We start from the raw sequence: 21405 nt of genomic DNA on the forward strand, positions 1-21405 counted from the left end.
CTAAATTTCAAACTTGAGGTATGGGTCACTTCCTAACTGTGAACAAGTAATTTGATTCAAAAAAAAGCCAAAGAAGTTGTTCGCACTTACTAAATGCGAACGAGATTGTTGACTTTTTTTTGACCAAATCACCTGTTCGCAGTAAGTAAGTGCGAACAAGCGTATCCCTAAAAACAAAAACTTCTTTCGAAGTGCGAACAGAGGAGCCTGGTTAAACATAGTCAACCTCCTGTTCGTAGTTAGTAACTGTGAACAGGGAGTTGACCCTATTTGACCAAGTTTTCCTTTGTTCGCACTTAGTAAGTGGGAACAGTTTGGTCGACTTTTTTGATCAGTTTGCCTCTGTTCGTAGTCATCGAACTTGAGCTCTAGTGCCGGAGGCGCTTACATTTGGAAATAAGTTGATTTTGCTCTTATTTTGTGCTTTTTAAATAATTAATCTTATCTATTTCAAAATTTCTCAGATGTTTGGATCGGATATCCAAAGGTCAAAGTTTCATTAGATATTTAGTGTTTTTATTAAGCACATATTGACAGAAATTATAATTAAGCTGAGTGAGCTATCCGTCTCATATTGAGACGGCCTTGTCAAGGACCAGCTGTTACGGCCCGTTTGGTAATCGATACTAAAATGTTCGAATGGCAATGGGAAAATTAATGTAATTTTGGTAGAAATATCTCTTGACAAACTTAATGGTCATCATTTGAACATGTGAAATTAGATGGCAATGAAAAATTGTGAACAAAAAGTTTTTTATGATCAAATCTTCATTACCATTTTTTATTATCATATATTTTTTTAATAATATTGTAAATAGGCATTAAAAATAATATAAGTAGACATTTAAAATAAGAATATAATAAATAAACATTAAAAATAATAAAATTAAAAATATGTTAAATATGCATTAATCTTTAATAATTTCAAAGAGACGGTGTCTCAACACATTTAACATTACAAATAAGAAATGTGTTTTTGGAAACACGAATTTATTTGGGAACTTAAAAAGGCAAAAGCAAAAAAAGTGTCATTTCATTTCACCGAAAGGTTTCGGGGGTTAGGGTTTGTGTTCCGGCATAAAAGGCAGTGTAATGGCTGTGGAATTAGTCGGAGAGGAAGATGTTGTGGATTTGAACAAATTTAGTTGTGAGTGCAATTCATACGACAAATCTTCTCTAAAACTGGTCGGCAGATTACTTACGGAGAGACCATTCAATTTTGAAACAATGGAGAAATTCATGAATCTTGTTTGAAATTTACCAGAAGACGCCATTGTAAGTCCAATTGGAGAAAAAAACCTCTTCCTTTTCGAAATCTTCGATCGGGGACATAAGCAGAAGGTTTTAGACGGAAGACCTTGGTGTTTTGGTGACTGATTACTTATTTTGCAAGAAACCTCAACTCAATTGGAACCCTCTGAGTTTATTCTTAATCATTCTCCTTTTTGGGTCAGGTTATATAACTTACCTTTTGGGTATCGATCAAATGAGATCATTAAAGCAATTTCTGCATCGATTGGGGAGGTTTTAGAGGTTGAAGATGATGATTATGCGGAACTTGAACCATTCCGTAGAGTCAAGGTAATGATTGATGTTACAAAACCTATTAAGAGATTCCAACGTATTCGTATCAAGGGAGGTGACACTGTGAAAATTGACATAAAGTATGACGAGTCGCCACACATCTGTTGTTTGTTTGGTATGATGAGCCATACAAATGAATGTTGTACTTTGGTCACTAAGGAAAACAATGAGTTGGGATTTGGATGGAGTTTTGATTTGAAGGCACCCCCTCTTGTAGAGGTACGCAAACCTAAAATGAAGGCTCAAGATTATATGCATCCATCCTATAGAGCATAGAATGTCGCGGATATGGCAGAGATTAGGGCTAATAATGCTTCAATGTCCAAGTAATTTTAATTTGCTTTTGTCATTTTTTTATTATTTTTGTTTCAATGTTCTGTTATCCATTTGAACCTTAATTGTTTTTGTTTATGTGGATGAAGACCTTATGTAAAAATTTGAACCTCATAGTTACCTTTAACTAAGCACCTCCCTTTATAACACCCTTAATGTTAGCTGGCAGCATGATTTCTGAGTTTTGTAGACATTGCAATATCCTGGTTAAGGGTGTCCTGCCGGATGGAAGCCAGACCCCTAAGGTGTTATAAGTAAGATAGTTTTGGGGGTCTGAAGATGAGTGCTCGCTCACTTCATTGGAGCGCTCTCTCTTGGTTTGAATCGAGGACCGGAAGACTATCACAGAGGAGCACGCGCTTCCCAGTATAGTTTGTCCTCGGATTCTAGCCGTTTGTCATTGATTGCTTGGTTAGTACAATTGATCGTTGGATTAATAACCATATTCTTATTTATTGCTTGATTACCCCTTTATTTGACGTGTTAGGAGTTATTTTCCAATGTTAATGCTCATTAAGTTGAGTTATTCATGAGTTACATACTCATGAATAGAGAGATCATGGAAGAGCCCCATATATATGTGCTTCTTTGATCATCCTTAGAGACTTTCATTTTTGACAAAAACACTTAATACTTTTACATTTTGCTATCTCTTTCTAAACACATTATTCTGCTCGATTTAGCTATCATGGTGATGATTCCAACCCTTCTCAAGTAAGCGCTTATAAGAGTTGGGTGGTGACTTAATCATTGGGAATATGGTGTTTGTTTGAGCACATTCGAGACAACCACCGAATACGTTTTTAGGAAGGGATTTATTCTCGTCGCATTAAGATTCCCCTTGTATCAAGCCTAAAAGATATTAGAGCTAACCATGAGGTAACGTTGTTATAGGTTGGTGGTGTTTAGTTAACAAAAAATCAACTAGGGATGCTTAGCGTTATAGCTAAGGGTAGTTAGGAGATTGAGGTGTTCTGTTAAGGGTTGTTAAATGCAATACATCCTTTTCTGGATGATATGAGTTGTTCTGTAGCATTTAGTATTAAAATCGAATTCTATATTGTTTGTGAACTAATCATTGGAATTGGTTGAATTGCAGAGAGCTTCCTTCCAGTTCAAGTTTAAGTATCTCCTATCTATTGGGTGTTCGTCCTTATAGCTTTCCTCCTGGTCGCTGTGATTGTTTAATCCTTTGGGAGAAAGACAATCGTGCTGCCGTCATTACCCATTGTGCTATGAAAGTTTTGAAAGCCTTCAACTCTAGATGTGTATGTACTCATGCTCATCCCACACCCTTAAGTTTCTCAATCTTGTCCATTAATATTGCTCACTCCTCTTTATTTGCAGTCAACTGACTATGAGATAGAAGATTGTATGGATACCTGTTGTTCTACTGATCGTTGTGGTTTTTTTCATTGCAACTTTACTGCCAAGCCCAATACACGTCCCTTAATTGCTGACGATTATTCTTCCAAGGTGTTCTTTGCTGAGATTCAGAAAGATAATAATGGTGAACAAGTTCCAACTGCTTACTCTATACTGCATGGTAAGCTCTTTTCTTACTTTTTGTTTGTCGTCCCATTTATCAATATGATGCCTCCTGTACTACTTCCTCTACTCCACTATACTTGCTACATTTGATTTTTTACGCAATTTAATGTTTTATTTTGATCATTTATATGTTGAAATATACAAAGTTAAAAATTATAAAAACTTAATATTATGAAAGTATGCGATTAGACGATTCAAACAAAATCCCACATGATTATATTTTTTCTTACACATTAGTTGCAATATTTAAAATAAACTTGAACGATGAATAGTGTCAAAAACCATTATGTAGCGAGTATTTCAGAACGGAGGAAGTAATAACTTTGATTTTGGAATTTTATTTTTTGTTTCAAAATTGTAACTTATTAAACCTTTTTTCTTTTTTAAAAAAATGTAACATTGTAATTTTGTGAGTGCTTGTTTCAAAATTGTTACTCCCTCGATCCTGTTTGGTTTGATGCAAAGAGAAAGTTGGTGTTTTTTATAAAAAAGGTAGTTAATGATAATAAATGAAGAGACAGAATGAGATGAAGGGATGCAATTAAAAGAGAGTTTAAATTTATGGATGAGATTAAAAGGATGTGGTGGGCCATTGTCCAAAAATAGAAATGATGCAAATTAAGTGGGAGGGACCAAAATAAAAATGATGCAATTTAAGTGGGATGGAGGGAGTATACCTTTTTTTCTTTCTAATAATGTAATCGTTTGCTGATTATGATGGATTGCAGAGGTTGGTGCTGCTTTCTTGTTAGAAACCTATTAATTTGTTGTTATATTTGAGTGCAGATTTGATTAAATTTATGAATGTCTTATAGTAGCTCTTTCAGTGATGGATTTTCCTTTTGCATTTCTTGATTAATTTTCTTGTCAGTCTTTTACCAACAACAAGTTTGGGGCTTCTACGAATTACAGTCTTGAAATTTTTTTTTGCGAATTACAATCACTAACTTAGAAAAATGAACATCGCTGCGGCCAAGTCACAGGTTTCCAATGACCAGCCTCCAAAATGTCCTACTAATCTCCTAAATAAACGTTTACTTAGCTCTTTACCTTGGACCTTAACCCCCAGTTAAAATTACCCCCATTTTGGAGGCAATTTATGGGTTTAATAGATCATTTTGGAGGTTGGGCATAGATCCTGGTGACTTGGCCGCAACTATGCTCACTTTTGTAAGTTGGTGGCTGTAATTCTCCCCAAAAAATCAGGGTTGTAATATGCAAAAGCCTAACATTGTTAAAATCAAAATTCTAATTAGAATCGTTCAGAGAAATAGAATCGAATCGGTAAAATCAAATCGTAAGATTCTACAATAAACCTAAATTTGCTATATAGTCATAATATTTTCATCTCAAAGGTTTGAGTTTATGATTTTTATGAATGAATTGAAGAAATAATTAGGCTGAATATCACTAATGTCAACTTCCATGTGTTTTAATAACCACTAAATAAGTGTATTATTGATGTGTGTGCTTAGCCTAATACCATTGTACATTTATACCTCATATAATACTGTTTTGTGGTGTTAATTTTCAGTTAAAATTTTAATATATGCATTTTGTGACTATAGTCTCTTTTGGAATTTCAAAAAATTATAGGGAACCATCCTTTGTTTAGTAAACTGATTATAATGGTAGTGGTGTAGCTTATAACATCATTGCAACTCAATTGGATTCTGGGATTTGCATTCCCCTTTACTAGATTTTATATGTTGGAATTTTTTCTTGAGCTTTAACATATGACTATATTATCAGGTATAGAGACCAAGCTTGGCTGTGAGATGTGCCCAGAAATGATTAATCATCCCATCTCTTGATCTGATGAAGAGCTACTTTTTCGTTAATGGCTTAATGCGGTATTTTTTTTCATCAATTTAGGTATTTTTTTCATCGATTGAAACAATTTCATCCAGTTTCCTGAGAGAGCGTCTTTTAGAGACGCTTCTTAGGTCCAACCCATTTAAAGCTTAATTTCTACTCTTAATCTACATTTTTCTTTATGGGCCAACTCAATTAGAGATTGTCTCTCACAAGAATTTGTAAAACAATTTTGGTCGTTAATTCTAACACTTACGATTTTAACATTCTTGTTTTTCGTTTTAAACTAAGATTATCAAAATTTATTAACAAATTTGACGTTTGATATTTCATTATTACTTAAAAGATTTTATTTAAGATTTAAACTGTTAGATTGAATAAAGGCTTATTTGGTATGAATTATTTTCGGAGAAGCCATATGGTGTATATTTATAAAGCTACGAAAGTAAATTATAGAGTAAAATAAAGATAATGTAGTATAAAACTAATTTTAAGTTTAAGTTGAAAAATAAATAAAATAGTACTCTTTATATATTAAAGTCAAATCTCAGCTTATCCATTCTCCCCTGTATAAAAGTAATAGCAGTAGTAAAAATAGTAGTAGGAAGTAAATAATAATAATAATAATAATAATAATAATAATAATAATAATAATAATAATATATTAAAGAAAAGGAAAATTAAACCCACATGTTTTCACGCAAACTCACCCCCTTATGCCTTATTGTACCATTTGAGAAATTAATATTTTTAGAATTGGAGAATTTAAAATTAATATTAGAACGAGAATTATTTTGAATTGAGTCGATAATTTATTTTGGGGTAAGATAACAAAGAAACAGATTGGGTCTAAGTATATGGCGGATATTATAAAATATCTCTTCTAATTTTATTAATTTGTTTTCCTTTTCATTTCTTATTTGATTAAATTTTTTTTTAATTCTTCCTACTTCTAATTTGGTAACCGAAAAACTAAGAAAAAATAAAAATAAGGCAAAATTATAAAAAACTACCTAATATATACCCTATTTAGTAAAAAACTACCTTATGTAAAAATTTTTGCAAAAAACGACCTTATATAATACAATTGTTTGCAAAACACTACCTTATAACGGTTTGTGGGCTTTGACTGCTAACTTTAACCGTTGACCCGCATGTGACACTCACGTGATGTTTAAATGTATTTAATTCTTCTTCATTTCAGTTCAGTCCATTCAAAATCCCTTCTTTCTTCCTGCCATTTTCAGGAGCGTTGCCATGGCCTTATGCATAGAACCCTGTGTCACTACTCACTATTAGGCATTAGCAATAGCCACTCTATTCACTACTCTCCATTTTCCCATACACCTATCACGTAATCCCTTACCTCCAAACCCTTTCCTTTCTCTTTCTTCCTCCCACCATCAACAATCCTTTTTCACCATTGTCAACCTCTAAATGTACTTCATTCATTAGCCTCCATGTTCTGGTAAGATACTTATTCACCCTTTTAAGCATGAAAAACAGAGTTATTAGCATTTAGCATTTCACATGCACACATTTTAAGCATGAAAAACAGAGTGTATTATTTCTCCTTGCAACTTCACAGTTTCAGTTTTTAACCTTTTTTTTAATTTCTTTTTTCTTAAAAAAGAACTAAATGGAGACTTATAATCTACAATCCATCCATGTTCATATCATAAACATGATTTTAATGATCTGGGTAGTTTCAGTTTCAAGCTTATCACCAGATGGGCAAGCTTTATTATCTCTGTTATCAGCTGCAGACCCCATTTCAAAATCATCATCTTCAAAATGATCATCTTCGATTCCGCCAAAGTTGGGTTCGTGTTCCCAGCTCACAAATTTGTACTTACACATGAATAAGATGACGGGCGAAATACCCCCTCAGTTGGGTAGACTTAAGAAGCTCAGTAGCTTACTTCTATGGGGGAATACTCTATCGGGCAGTATTCCAGCCGAGCTGTCGAATTGTTCGAACTTGATTGTGCTTGATTTATCAGCTAATAATTTATCTAGAGAGATTCCTGGTGAATTGGGGAAATTGGTGTTGTTACAGCAGCTTCATCTATCGGATAATTTACTAACAGGTTCAATTCCTTCTGAATTGAGTAACTGTACTAGTCTCATTACTATACAGTTTGATAAGAATCAACTTTCAGGTTTTATTCCTCCTCAGATAGGAGATCTTAAGTTTTTGCAGAGCTTTTTCCTATGGGGAAACTCGGTGTCTGGGACTATTCTTGCCGAGTTTAGGAATTGTAGTGAGCTATACACGCTCGATCTTTCGAGGAATAAGCTTACTGGGTCAATCCTAGAGGAAATTTTAGGATTGAAGAAGCTCAGCAAGCTGTTGTTGCTGGGGAATGCATTGACTGGTGGGTTGTCACTGGCTATCGCAAACTGTGAGTCGATGGTGAGATTGAGGCTGGGAGAAAATCGACTTTCTGGACAGATTCCGAAAGAGATAGGGCAGTTGCAGAATCTTGTTTTTCTCGACTTGTATATGAATCAATTTTCGGGTAATCTCCTTCATGAGATTGGTAATGTCACTGTCCTTGAGCTGCTTGATTTGCACAATAATCATTTGACAGGAGAAATCCCATCTGAGTTATCGCTGGAAATGGCAGGAAGAAAGAAGGGATTTCGAATGGACTGAACTGAAATGAAGAAGAACTAAATACATTTAAACATCACGTGAGTGTCACATGCGGGTCAACGGTTAAAATTAGCGGTCAAAGGCCACAAACCGTTATAAGGTAGTGTTTTGCAAACAATTGTATTATATAAGGTAGTTTTTTGCAAAAATTTTTACATAAGGTAGTTTTTTTACAAAATGGGGTATATATTAGGTAGTTTTTTATAATTTTGCCTAAAAATAATAATTTGTTGTCTCTATTTTTTTCTCTTCTACTGCATTACCACCCTTATTTTCCCACTTCCATTTTTTTTTTCCTAAACCTAATTTTATTTCACAAAAAAAAAAAAAAAACTGTAAACCAACACTGGATTTATGGTCTTCTTCTTCCTTTGAACAATTGCAACAATCACCTTCAATTCTTTGTGAATTTTCGAAACCCTCAATCTGTATTTTGTTCATCCTTTCCCTCAAATTACTCTGAAAAATTCGAGTATTGAACATAGCTTTGCTGCTTTTCGTTCCTTGCCATTTTTTCTTGAAAACTTTTCGAAATGAACAACAATGGTGCCGGTTCAGATTAGTTGGACAACATCACTTTCACGCCATTGTTGCGGTTGAACTATATTGAAACAATATCAAGTCTCTTATTTCTTCTTATCTTTAATCCAAGAAAAACTGCGTTTCTGTCCTTGATTTACGAAAGAAGACAAGTTACTTCTTTTCTTTTAATTTTGCTTTCTATGAATTACTTGTTTCAATTTTCAAATATAAATCTCCCCAATCATAAGTAACTGATTTCAAGATTAATTATATGTGGTTGTTTAAATTAGAGTAGTGAACTTTGTCTTGATTGATGTTAATTAGATGAATCTTGGGATATTTGTATTGATTTAAAGAAATGTTTGAGATTATAGACTTTGTTGATATTATTTGTGAAGATTTCATGTTGGTTAAAATTGTTTGATATTGATCATTAGTAGGAAATGATGAAATTATTGAAAGTATGAATTTTGTTGGAAAAGGGTTAATATTAGGGGAAGTATTGAATAATTAGAATCCTTAGAATGAATTAGGAGTATTCTTGATTTTTGGTATGAATGTACATATAGTGTTTATTTGGAAATAATAAAGAGATCAATTAGAGAAGCGAGTAATCTTTAAAAGAAGCTAAACAAGTCTAGATTGCGGTTATAATATTTTGATGATATATGGAGTGTTTATGTTAGAAGTGCACAGTCCTTTAATGCTTATAAATGTTAGAATATAATCCCTGATTAAGTCGTAGTCCAGGAGGAGATGTATTAAGTATTATGTTAGATTAGCTGTATCAAACGCAACTTAATGATATTATGTTTATTGTCATGCTTTAGGAGACGATTTCTTGGTCGGGCCATTCTGGCTGATAGTTGCGTATCAAACTTGACTCCTTGAAGTGACAGTGACGGTGAGTGGTAGCAGTCCCTTAAAGGGTTTGGCCAGACTACAGTTTTGAAAATTGTTTTACTAAAGTTGTGAAATTTAATATTGTTGAGACAATGATTATGCTGATATTGATATGGTCAATGGATCGGGCTCACGAGTTGGTCATTGATGGAGTAGAGGGAAAATCTCCCTTACTTCCTATTTGAGGTGAATTGTCATTCAAATATTGACTAGCCTCACCTGAGAGTGACATAGCTTTAGAGCTATGGATATTCCTCTCAACTGGACTCCCTGTGCGCACATAGATCTAGGAAGCCGCTGTTGCTTTTAAATCTATGTTTTGAATTGTGTTTTATTGTTTTGGATTGTTACTTCTTATTCAGTTTAACCTGACACCTTGTTGTTTCCATCTTTGAAATTGTCTACAGATCGGAATCGATCGGGAACGATGGGTTAACGGTGATGTTTAGAGTTACATGGATGTTAAATTGAGATGAGTACGTGAGAAGTTGTAGCTTTGTATTAGGTTTTGGTAAATGTATATTTGACTAGATTGTATTGGTTATGTTGGACTTTTATAGTGACTTTTATGATTACTTTGTGTTTTAGTTAGATGCTTGGATTGCGTATTAGCTGATACAGCTATGTCATAGAACTAGTATCCCTTTGCACATGTTTTGGAACTGGTGATGACCCTGTTTACTCAGTCAACGGTAAGTCGGGTTGTTACACTTATCTTCTTCCTTATTACACTCCAAAACAACACTTCCCTCACAAAAAACAAAGAAAATTCAAGAATCCAGAATACTGAAATCCATAATTCATCAGCCGCCATCGGCCAACGGCCACTGAACCGCTCACTAGGTCGCACCAGCTTGTCAACCAACCTCGCCGTGACTCCTTATTCGACCAACACACAGTTTTTGGTTTTCATCAAGTTTAATTTATTAGAATTTGGGTTTTAATATTATTTCTTTTGTTGTCTTGAGAATAGAATAAATTAAAGTAGACCTGATTATGAGCGGCCTGGCCTGAAAAGTGAGGGTTTGGCCCAATGGGCGGGTTTGGGCAGAAAATAAGTGGCCTGATTTTTTCTGGGACGAGTTTGGGATTGGCGTTTGGCCCGTGCGTTAGCCCGGTTCGGCCCGAAAAGGAGCTATGTTGGCACTTGGCAGCGTGAATTACTGAATTTGAATTGTAAACTAAGAAGTTAAAAAATTAAAATAAAAATACTAAATAAAAGAAATAATTCATTATTTCATTTGATTACTCATTTGTTTACTAGCTTGTTCATGATTTGCATTTTGAATTTGTTTTACATTATGTATAATATGTAACAATTGTATATGTTTATTTCAATTATATGTAATTTGTGTTTTAAATTATGTATAATATGTAATAATTGTATTTGTTTATTTTAATTATTTGTAATTTGTGTTTATAATTATGTATAAATAATATATAACATAGGCCCGCAAATTACGGGTTTGGACAGGAACTTTTAGGCCCGCACTTCGGCAGGGCCCGCATCAATGGGCTGTTTTTCCACCTGGCTCGGCCCGACCCGGTGTTTGATCAGGTCTAGAATAAAGGAAAGAAGATGATGTGAAGAAATTAGTCATGGAAAAATTGAAATAGTTTGAGGTACCACTTAAACAAATTTAATTGCTTGATTTAAATCTTTAATAAGTGAAATTTTATGTTTTATATTTGAATTTTGTGGAAATTATAAAAATTAAGTTAATTATTAATTGTTGGGTTTTAATTGATTATATTGAAGACGAAGACATGAGTTAAATTAGCAATTGCTAAATTGAATCTAAAGAGAAGAAATTGATATTTGAGTGAATATGTTTATTTAATTGTTTATGAGATTGTGATGAATTAAAATTCAAGTTTAGGTATACTGATATTGGATATTATTTCCTGGTGTTAAATTGACTTAGTTGTAAATGAAGATTTTGGCATTCAGATTATTATTATGAATTGGGGCATATTGGTATAGGCATTATTAAGCCATATTATGGTGTGAATTCCATCATTGTATTTAACATGTATTTGAGTTGGAGTTGGGAATTTGAACTTGATATGGATAAACTATATGTTAGAGTATATAACATATCTTGGAGCCTCAACCATTAGCTTAAGCTTTGGTTGAGTTGGTTCCTTGATATGGTATCAGAAGCCAACGTGAGAGGTCACGGGTTCGAATCTCAACCACCCCTCATTTAAAGTGGAATATTCAGCGCCTATGCGCATCCACACTTCTAGCCCAATGGGGTCTCGTGTGAGGGGGCGTGTTAGAGTATATAACATATCTTGGGGCCTCAACCATTAGCTTAAACTTTTGGTTGAGTTGGTTCCTTGACACTATATGAAATTAAAAGTGGAACTTGAGTGTGAACTTAGAAAGATATTTGATTATGTTATGTGTTAGAAAATGAAAATGCCGAAACTATTTGTCTGCGTCAATAGAGCCATAACAATATAGAAAATCAAAATTTCAATTCAAAAATCTCAAATTTGACTTTTTCAATTCTAATAACATTGTAATATTATTGAAAAACTCTAATTGTTTTTTCAAAAATAGATACGGATCAATAAAATAATGTTACATATTTGTAAATTGGAGACGAAGATCCTGATCTAATGTTAGAATTTTTAAATAAAAATACAAAATTTACATTTTTAATATTGAAGCATATAAAATTAATACTTCTAAAATTATTTTTTCCATAAAAAGTATAAATAAAGAATTAAATACAATTATGCAAACATTCAAAGGATGAATATCAACAATCACAATTGATGTTAACTTTACTACTCACGTCAATTACGTCTAAGACTATTAATTTTATTTAATTTTATTTTTATCAACTAAGGGTTTAAACTCCAAGACAAGTCCGTGACATTCCATCCATATTTTAATTAAGGCCGGTCTTTGTCTTTACAACAATCCAAAATTAGTCTCTGACTCGAAAATGAGTATGATCTAATCAATTTGTCGATAATAACTCATGTATAAAATCAAATTAGATAATCGAGATATTTATTTATATATATATATTCAAGAATTAAAATTAATCCACCCGAATAGACATTTTTATTTGCCCCATAGCAAAACTATACATACATGCAAATTATTTTTTTATCATGGTAGATTAGAGAATTCTTACAAATAAGATGGTGAGAATCAAACTCCTATTACAAGGATGACAGAGAAATCATTTAACCGTTAGCCACTAAACTAACTTATAATTGTCACATTACTTACAAATTATTCGGATTCGTTTATTTTATATTTAGAATAAGTCTAATATGAATTTAGTGTACATTATTTTTACCGTGCTAGCCTTTCATTGCCTTTTCAATACTTGCAAAATACCCACTTGTTTTACGTTTAACATGTTTTATATAATTTAGAATGTTATAATTCACAATTTAAATTATTAAAATATTGATTGCGGTTAAAGTGTCACTTTAAACATAACTCATGCACTAAAAACAATTTTATAAAAAATTTCTCCTAATTTTCCATCAACAACAATCCTAATTTTTTTTTTTGAAAGAACAACAAACCTAAATTAAATAGGAGTGTCTAGGTTTTTCTCATAATTATTAAAATAGTTTAGTAGGAAATCTTGTCAAATATTCGCAATAAAATTGCATTAAATGCAAGGCGAACTTGAACAATGCAAACAATAGATATGGCAGTTTGCTTGAAAGAACAAAAACATATTTTTTCTTATAAAGTATGGATGAACTTGAACAAAAACATTACTAGTACAGTATTAATAATTTAGGGTTTTCATTAAAATATAAATACTCTGGTAATCACCATCTCTTAGGAATATGCAATTAACTCTTGCTCACTTTTTGCTCTCAATCATTTGTGAACATGCATGCATTTATTCTTGTAGCATTTACTCTTGTAGTAATTAATACCTACTCCAGTTCTTTTTAATTATTTTTTTTATTTGGCCAGTTCACGTGCTCTATTGTCTCATTTTCATTTAAAAATATATATTTATAGATGGTCTCCTTTTTATCTTAATATTAAAAATACTTAATATTACACATGAGTCTATTATTTTAGGTGTCCCCTCTAATTTTATATTAAAAGTACGTAATATTGCACATGATGACATGAGTCTACTATTTTAGGTGGTCCCTCATTTTCTTAATATTTGTGCTCAAATTAAAAGGGAAAATTAAATTGAATTGGAGGGAGTTTTTATTAAGGCTTTAAGCCATAAATAAACCGTAGCAAAATTCCTCTAAGCTAAGACCACAATGCACTTGTAATTAAAGCTTTTTAAATAGTCACTTTTTAAACTATTGACTTAAACGTCGGAATAGCTCTTGTAGTCAACATTGTGTCCTTTTAACTTGTTAATTGCATACACCAAATAATTCGATTGGTGTTATTGCAAGAAGGAGCTTGATACTAGATATGAAAAATAAACATCACAACCAACAATTTTCTATGATAATCACCCTAGTTCTAACTAAAAACTAACTAGTTAGACTTTTTCTCCTTGTGAAACCAGAGAGTCATGATCAAATTATTCCCATTTTCGTAAATGCATGCTGCTTTTCCTCAATGTTACAATCATACAATACAATACTATGAAAATCATACGATATTATAAAAATGATGTAAAATTTCAAGTGTCATCTTTTAAGGAAGCATGACAAATGGAAATTATCAAGTCAAAAATACAACAATCAATTACAAATTAATTACTTTCTGTTTGAATTTGTTATTGATTTGAAATAATAATTAAGGAAGTTTGTGATATGTATTTTATTTTTAAAAGTTAATTAATAATTTAAAATCAAAACTATTAACAACACTTTTGATATTGAGTAACTTAATATGAATGATAAGTAAATAAGTAAAATTATAATTTGGATATCTAAATTATTAGTCTAATTATGACATGTTATTTTAGCATATTAACAATAAATATTAGCAATTATTTAATTTCAATACCAATTAGAAGAATTAAAAAATTTAGATTAGTATCTTACATTGTTGTTAATGGTGACTCAAACTAGCAAGCACCATTGAAGAAGATGAATATGAGTTAAAACGGTAGTCCGCGGGGTGCAGAGCAGCTACTGTGTCCAGGTCCGCAGGACGCGGAGTGCATTTTGTCTCCATTTGGCGACTCGCATAGTTGTACATAGACCTGGGAAAACGGTCGGTCGGTCGGGTTTTGGGTCGGATCAATTTCGGTCGGGTCATTTTCGGGTCGGGTCATTTTCGGATCAGATCAGTTTCAGGTCGGATCACTCTGGGTTTTGGGTAGGTTCGGATTGACCCAACGGGTTACCATAAAACATTAGAATATTCAATCGACTAATTCAACATAAAAAAAAAATCATTAAAATGTCTAAAAAAAATCATTAGAGAAATTACATGTACGATTTTCAAAAAATAGTTGGTATGTCAGGTTCATTTAAGTGCAAGAAAAATAGGGGAATTAATACTTATTTTGAAAGACTTGTAAGAAACGCGCTTTATAAAAGTTATTTTGTTTATTATAATTGTAACGTTAGATAAAAATGACGTTAAAATTATCTTCACAATTTTCATGTTGGAAAGATATACAACTAATTAAGTACTTATTTCGTCTTATAAGATACGCGTTTTATAATTTAGGATAGCGACATTCGTTTTTTGAAAAGCTCATTCAAACGTGCGAAACGTTCGTATAAATTATATTGATTTGTTTACTGAAATGTAGAAGAATTAAAAACTCATTTGACTGATTTAACAAGATACATGTATTCAATTAAGATGATTATAACGTCCTGTTTTTAAAGAAAAATAATTACGATGGCTAAAAAGAAGTTAAATACGTGTTTTTTGAGATCTATTGATGAGTTTTAGAGTTCAAGTGATATACTCAATATGTTGAGATACTTTGAAAACTAAAATTTTATTTGAAATGAATTCTAATATTGAAATTACTGTAAAAATTGATATTAAATCTGTCAAAACGGGTCGGTTTCCGGTCGGGTAATTATCGGGTCTGTCATGTTTCGGATTAAGTCGCTTTCGGGTCGGTTGGGTTCGGGTTTTATCGGGTCGGGTCCCGGGTTCATTTTCGGGTCGGATCAAATTTTCCCAGGTCTAGTTGTACATGGCTTGCGAAATGGCGGTTTCTTTTCACAGGAGGTGTCTTTCGGGACGGTTACTTTGTGTTTATTATGTAATAACTTCCTTTTATTGGGCATTAGTATATAAACACCTATTTTAGGGGTTAATACATGATGATTCACAAATTGAGAGAAATCACAAGAGAGCCATTATAATTTGTGAGTGTGATTGGAATTCATCTTGTAAATTCTTTACGATCATAGTGAAATTATTTGATCTCGGGGCCGGTGGACGTAGCTATCACATTGATAGTGAACTACGTTAAATCTCTTGTTTCATTTTCTTATTGTTTACATTAAATTTCTTATTGTTTCATTATTATTCATCGACTTTGCTTCCGCTGTCGCACAACAATTGGCATCAAGAGCTCAGGTTTAAGTCCTTGGAGAGTTTTTGAGTGAAATAATAGCTGGAGATTCTACAATAGGAATCGAGAAATTTACCGGAAAAAATAGCTTCGGGTTATGGTATATAAAGATGAAGGTTCTGTTGAAACAGCAGCAAATCTGGCGTCCGTTGGCTCCAAAGAGTACTACTGCGGGGTCGAAAAACGGATTAACTGAGGGGGAATTAGCAGTAATGGAGGAAAAAGCTCATTCTACCATTTTTCTAAGTTTGGATGATCATATCATCATGGAGGTCGCTGATCAGGCTACAACGACGGAATTATGGATGAAATTGGAGTCATTGTATATGATTAAGTCGCTGACCAACAAATTATTGCTAAAGCAGCGGTTGTTCAGCTTCCGAATACAGTCAGGTACTCCCTTATGGGAACATCTTGAAAAAGTTAACTCTATTTTACTGGATTTGCGTAACTTAGATGTTAAAATAGTTGATGAGGATGCTGCGTTGATTTTACCTGTGTCTCTACCGTCTAGCTATGAGAATTTTGTTGAGTCTTTTGTTGTTGGTAAAGACTCTCTGACCCTAGAAGAAGTGAAGGCAACACTTCATACAAGGGAACTTCGTCAGAAAGCTATAGGTGATAACGGGGAGACTGGCAGTGTGTTGTTTGTTAAGTCTGAGAAATCTAAAAAGAAGAAGGGTTAACAAGGGTAACAATACTGGCTTGGGTGCTGGAAACGACAAAGAGGGATCTGGTAAGACTGCGGGGAAACCTGTTATTACTGTAAGGTACCGGGTCATTTTAGGGCTAATTGTTCGGTGAGGAAGGGCAAGTCCAAAGTTGTTGTAGTTGAGGAAAAACCAAAGGAGAACTATATAATTCAGAGGAAGACTTGGCATTAGTGAGTTTTTCTAAGTCTGGGGATCTTTCGGATGATTGGGTTCTAGATTGGGGGTGTTCGTTCTATATGAGTCTGCATCGAGATTGGTTTGACACGTATGGGTCTTGCAATGGGGGTAAAGTTATTGTAGGTAACAACGCACCTTGTAAGATTACGGGTATTGGGTCCATGAGATTGAGGACTAGTGATGGGCGAAAGTTGACATTGACTAGGGTGCGGCATGTCCCTACTTTGGGGAAGAATCTGATTTCATTAGGTACCTTGGATGATTTGGGGTACAACGGAGTGTTTTCGGATGGGGAGTTGTCCATTTACCGAGGTTCGGAGTTGGTACTTAAAGGTATCAAGAAAAACACCCTTTATGTCTTTGAGGGTGTCACACTGTCTAGTTCTGTGGCTTGCGCATCGGTGCCTCACTAGGAGAAGACCAAGATTTGGCACATGAGGCTTGGTCATATGGGGGAGAAGGGGATACATCTATTTTCTAAGAGGGGTCCACTATTTGGGATCAAGGTTGCCAACCTTTAGTTTTGTGAGCATTGTGTGTTTGGGAAGAAACACAGGTTAAAGTTTAGCAAGGGTGCTCACATTACTGATGATGTGCTCAATTATATCCATTAAGATTGCTAGGTTCCATCTAGGGTTGAAGGTATGAGAGGTTTTCACTATTTTGTGTCATTTGTAGATGACAAGTCCCGATAAACATGACTAGGGATGGCAATGGGTACTGGATCCGACCCGAATTCGTGGATCCGTATCCGTTTTCACGGATCTGGGTCCTAAAAATATAGACCCGTCGGATCCAGGTCGGATCCGAATCCTGTTAAATTTCACGGGTCCGGATCCGGATCTGGGAAAAATACCCAGACCCGGGCCCGCGGATCCAGAGGACCCTTTTTTTTATTTTTTATTTTTAAATTTTTTTTATATCAGTTCAGCTTCAACCCTAGCCCTGTTTTCATTTTGAGTTTGAAACTTTGATAACCTATTGCCTCCTCCCCACGCATATCGCTGTCTGCCTGTCTCCCTCAGTCCCTCCCAATTCCCTCCTGCCTAACAGCCTAAGTAACCCTGTTCTTCGCCGTCTCTCGAGTCTCTGTGACGGTGTGACCTCTGTCTCTCGAGTCTTGACTCTCATACTCGCTCCCAGACTCCCTCCCTCGCTCCCTCTGCCTCGACGAGTATCGACTCCTCCCACAGTCCCACTCCCCCAGTCTCGCACCATCACAGGAGGTAATGAACTTATGAACCCTTTTTTTTTTTTTTTCCTACACTACTTTTGATTTATGTTGAGTAGTAGATATATGTCTAATGTTGAGTTTAGTGGTTGATTTATGTTCAGTAGTTATTTATTTATTTGAGTTTAGTGGTTGATTTATGTTCAGTAGTTATTTATTTATTTGAGTTTAGTGGTTGATTTATGTTGATTTACTTGAGTTTGGTGGTTGATTTATGTTGATTTATTTGAGTTTAATGGTTGATTTATGTTGAGTTCAATCTAAACACATTTAAAAAAAAAAAATTAAAACAGGACCCGTTTTGGACCCGGATCCGGTACTGGATCCGCAGTACCCGCGAATCCGGATCTGGGTCTTGCAAAATTGAACCCGCGGATCCGGGTCCGGATCTGGATCTTGCTATTGAAAACGGATCTGGATCCGGGTCCACCTGGACCCGGTCCAGATCCGAACCATTGCCATCCCTACACATGGCTTAGGTTGCTTAAGTCAAAGGATGAGGTCTTCAAAGCTTTAAGCAATGGAAAGCTTTGGTGGAGAATCAAAAGGGTAGGAAGATCAAGAAGCTGCGAACAGACAATGGGATAGAGTCTTGAAAAGAGGAGTTTAATCAGTTCTGTGCAGATGAGGGTATTGGTTGGCATCATATCGTCAGGATGACACCACAGCAGAACGGTGTTGCAGAGCGGGTTAATCAGACACTGCTAGAGAGAGTTCGATGCATGCTCTTCAATGCAGGTAAGAATATTTTGGGTATGGACATCTATAGGGATCGGGCTAGAGGTAAGCTTTTCTTGACTCAGAAAAGTTACATCGAAAAGATTTTGTCTCGTTTTGTGATGGAGAAATCAAAGCCCATAAGTACACCAACATCTGTGAGCTGCAAATTGTCTTTGTCTATGTCACCTCAAACCGAGGAGGAGTTGGCGTATATGTCTAGGGTTCCCTATGCCAACGTAGTTGGTTCTTTGATGTATGCTATGGTCTGTACTACGCCGAATATTGCGCATGCTTTTAGTGTTGTGAGTAGGTTTATGGCTCGACCTGGGAGAGAGCACTGGCAGGGGGTGAAAAGGATTTTTCGCTATTTGAGAGGGACAGTTGATATTGGTCTTGTGTATGGAAATGGTAAGGAGTGTTTGGTAACTAGGTATAGTGATTCTGATTATGCAGTTGATGTGAATACCAGGAGGTCGGTGACCGGGAATGTGCTTACTTTGGGTGGTTCTGTGGTTAGTTGGAAGTCTACATTGCAGTCTTCGGTTACGTTGTCTACTACTGAAGCTGTGTACATGGCTTTAACTTTTGCAGCTAAGGAGTCAATATGGCTCAAAGGCCTTGTAGGTGAACTAGGTATTGCACAGGATTTTGCTACGGTGTATTGTGATAGTCTAAGTGCCATTTGCTTAGCTAAAGACCAAGTACACCATGATCGGACCAAGCACATTGATGTCAGGTATCATTTCTTGCGTACTGACAAGAGAGTAAAGGTAAAGAAGATTGGGACTGCTGACAACCCAGCTGATTTCTTTACTAAGTCTGTTCCATTTAGTAAGTTTAAACATTGCTTAGACTTGCTAAATATTGATTACTATGTGATGTAGTAGGCCCTTAGGAGGAGTGTTGGGGAGCTCCTGTTGTATGCACGTTGGCCTTATGGTGGAGCTTGCCCGGAGCTTGTGATGCAGGTGGAGCATTATGAGCTGTTATACTTGGTGATGAGTATGTGATGGGTCTTGGTTGGAGACTTTTCGGGATGAGTCTTGGTTGAAGACTTATCGGGATGTATGGCTTATGCATGAGCTTTACACCGGGTTTTGGCTTGAGATATGTTCACTATGTGTTGGTTAGATCGTTTGTTGACTACGAGTTTTCGTTAAGGTGGAGATTGTTGTTAATGGTGACTCAAACTAGCAAGCACCATTGAAGAAGATGAATATGGGTCAAAAAGGTAGTCCGCGGGGCGCGGAGCAGCTGCTGTCCAGGTCCGCAGGGCGCGGAGTGCATTCTGTCTCCAATTGGCGACTCGCGTAGTTGTACACGGCTCGCGAAATGGAGGTTTCTTTTCACGGGAGGTGTCTTTCGGGACAGTACTTTGTGATTATTATGTAATAACTTCCTTTTATTGGGCATTAATATATAAACTCCCATTTTAGGGGTTAATACATGATGATTCACAATTTGAGAGAGATCACAAGAGAGCCATTATAATTTGTGAGTGTGATTGGAATTCATCTTGCAAATTCTTTGTGATCATAGTGAAATTATTAGATCTTAGTGTCGGTGGACATAGCTATCACATTGATAGTGAACCACGTTAAATCTCTTGTGTCATTTTATTATTGCTTGTATTGAATTTCTTATTGTTTTATTATTATTCATCGACCTTGCTTTCGCTGTTGCACAAGATACACTATCATTGGTTTATAATTATAATTAAGATAAAACTTAATATGTTGATTAAAAGATTTTTTTAGAAGGATTTTATCTGTAGTTTGATGCGTAGTAATTGATATTTTATATTAAGATTTTGATCAAGAAACATAAAATAAAACCAATGGTTGATACATAGTTTAACATAAAGATCTAAAGTTTTGATAATTTAACACATACACCTAATTTTATATGTAATATAATTTTTAAATGAGATTAGTATTTTGATGCCAAATATATATACTATTAATGCGCTATTTATCTCAAACCAAAAGCAATTTTGGATTTTTGTTTGATAAAATTAAGGTGAAAGATACAAGTACCTCATTAGCAGTATCAATAAAAAAATCTTAAACATACTATTTTTGAAATCTATTCAGGCTACAACAACATAAATGAATATTAAATTGATAAAAAGCTTCAAATAAAGCATTCAAAAGAAAGGATTTAAACATTAATATATTGCTTAAATATATTGGTTTGATAGCCTATTTGTAAATGACTATGGGGTAATTTTTAATTTTTTACGTCACTTATAATATGATACCTAAAAGATTAGTATAATTTCTAACTTTTCAATTGAATTTATATAAATCAAAAGATTAATATATCCTACATTGTACGGGCACGTACTAGTTATCAATATTTTGTAAATAATTGCCACAAATCGCTAAATCCTATTTTGCTGAGGATACTAATATTTTTATTTAAAGGGTAGTTTTGAGGTACAACCGCTTAAGACTCAACTCATAAAGGGACTTAAATTAAGTTAATTCTTATTATTAAAAATTAAAATTGTGTATAGTTAGCTTCTAACAGAGATCAAATCTATAACACTAAACCATTACCCTTTTCTTATTTTTTTGCCTAAAGCCTAAAAATTATCAAGAACGACTTTTGTATACTAAATTTTACGTAAATTGAAAAACTAACGTCGATCAAATCAATAATCCAACGCTAACGGCAATG

General features: G+C 34.3%; 1 protein-coding gene across 12 annotated transcripts; it reads left to right on the forward strand.

Moving 5' to 3' along the window:
• The first annotated feature begins 994 nt into the window (after positions 1 to 994).
• Positions 995 to 9942, forward strand: LOC130828413 (uncharacterized). Of its 12 annotated transcripts, none has more exons than XR_009047382.1 (6): positions 995 to 1910; positions 3017 to 3185; positions 3265 to 3463; positions 5221 to 5343; positions 9295 to 9368; positions 9775 to 9942. XR_009047382.1 is itself a non-coding variant. In XM_057694393.1 (5 exons), exons 1-4 carry the CDS (start codon positions 1873 to 1875, stop codon positions 5280 to 5282), a joined length of 468 nt encoding a protein of 155 aa, XP_057550376.1. In that variant the 5' UTR covers positions 995 to 1872; the 3' UTR covers positions 5283 to 5321; positions 9775 to 9942. The 12 variants fall into 12 exon arrangements, 3 of the variants coding, with proteins under 3 accessions (XP_057550376.1, XP_057550375.1, XP_057550374.1); XR_009047383.1 differs by having other exon boundaries at positions 5221 to 5321; XR_009047379.1 differs by lacking the exon at positions 9295 to 9368 and having other exon boundaries at positions 5221 to 8042.
• Positions 9943 to 21405: the final 11463 nt, after the last annotated feature.

Source organism: Amaranthus tricolor, chromosome 12 (genome assembly GCF_026212465.1).
Source record: "Amaranthus tricolor cultivar Red isolate AtriRed21 chromosome 12, ASM2621246v1, whole genome shotgun sequence".
NCBI lineage: Eukaryota > Viridiplantae > Streptophyta > Magnoliopsida > Caryophyllales > Amaranthaceae > Amaranthus > Amaranthus tricolor.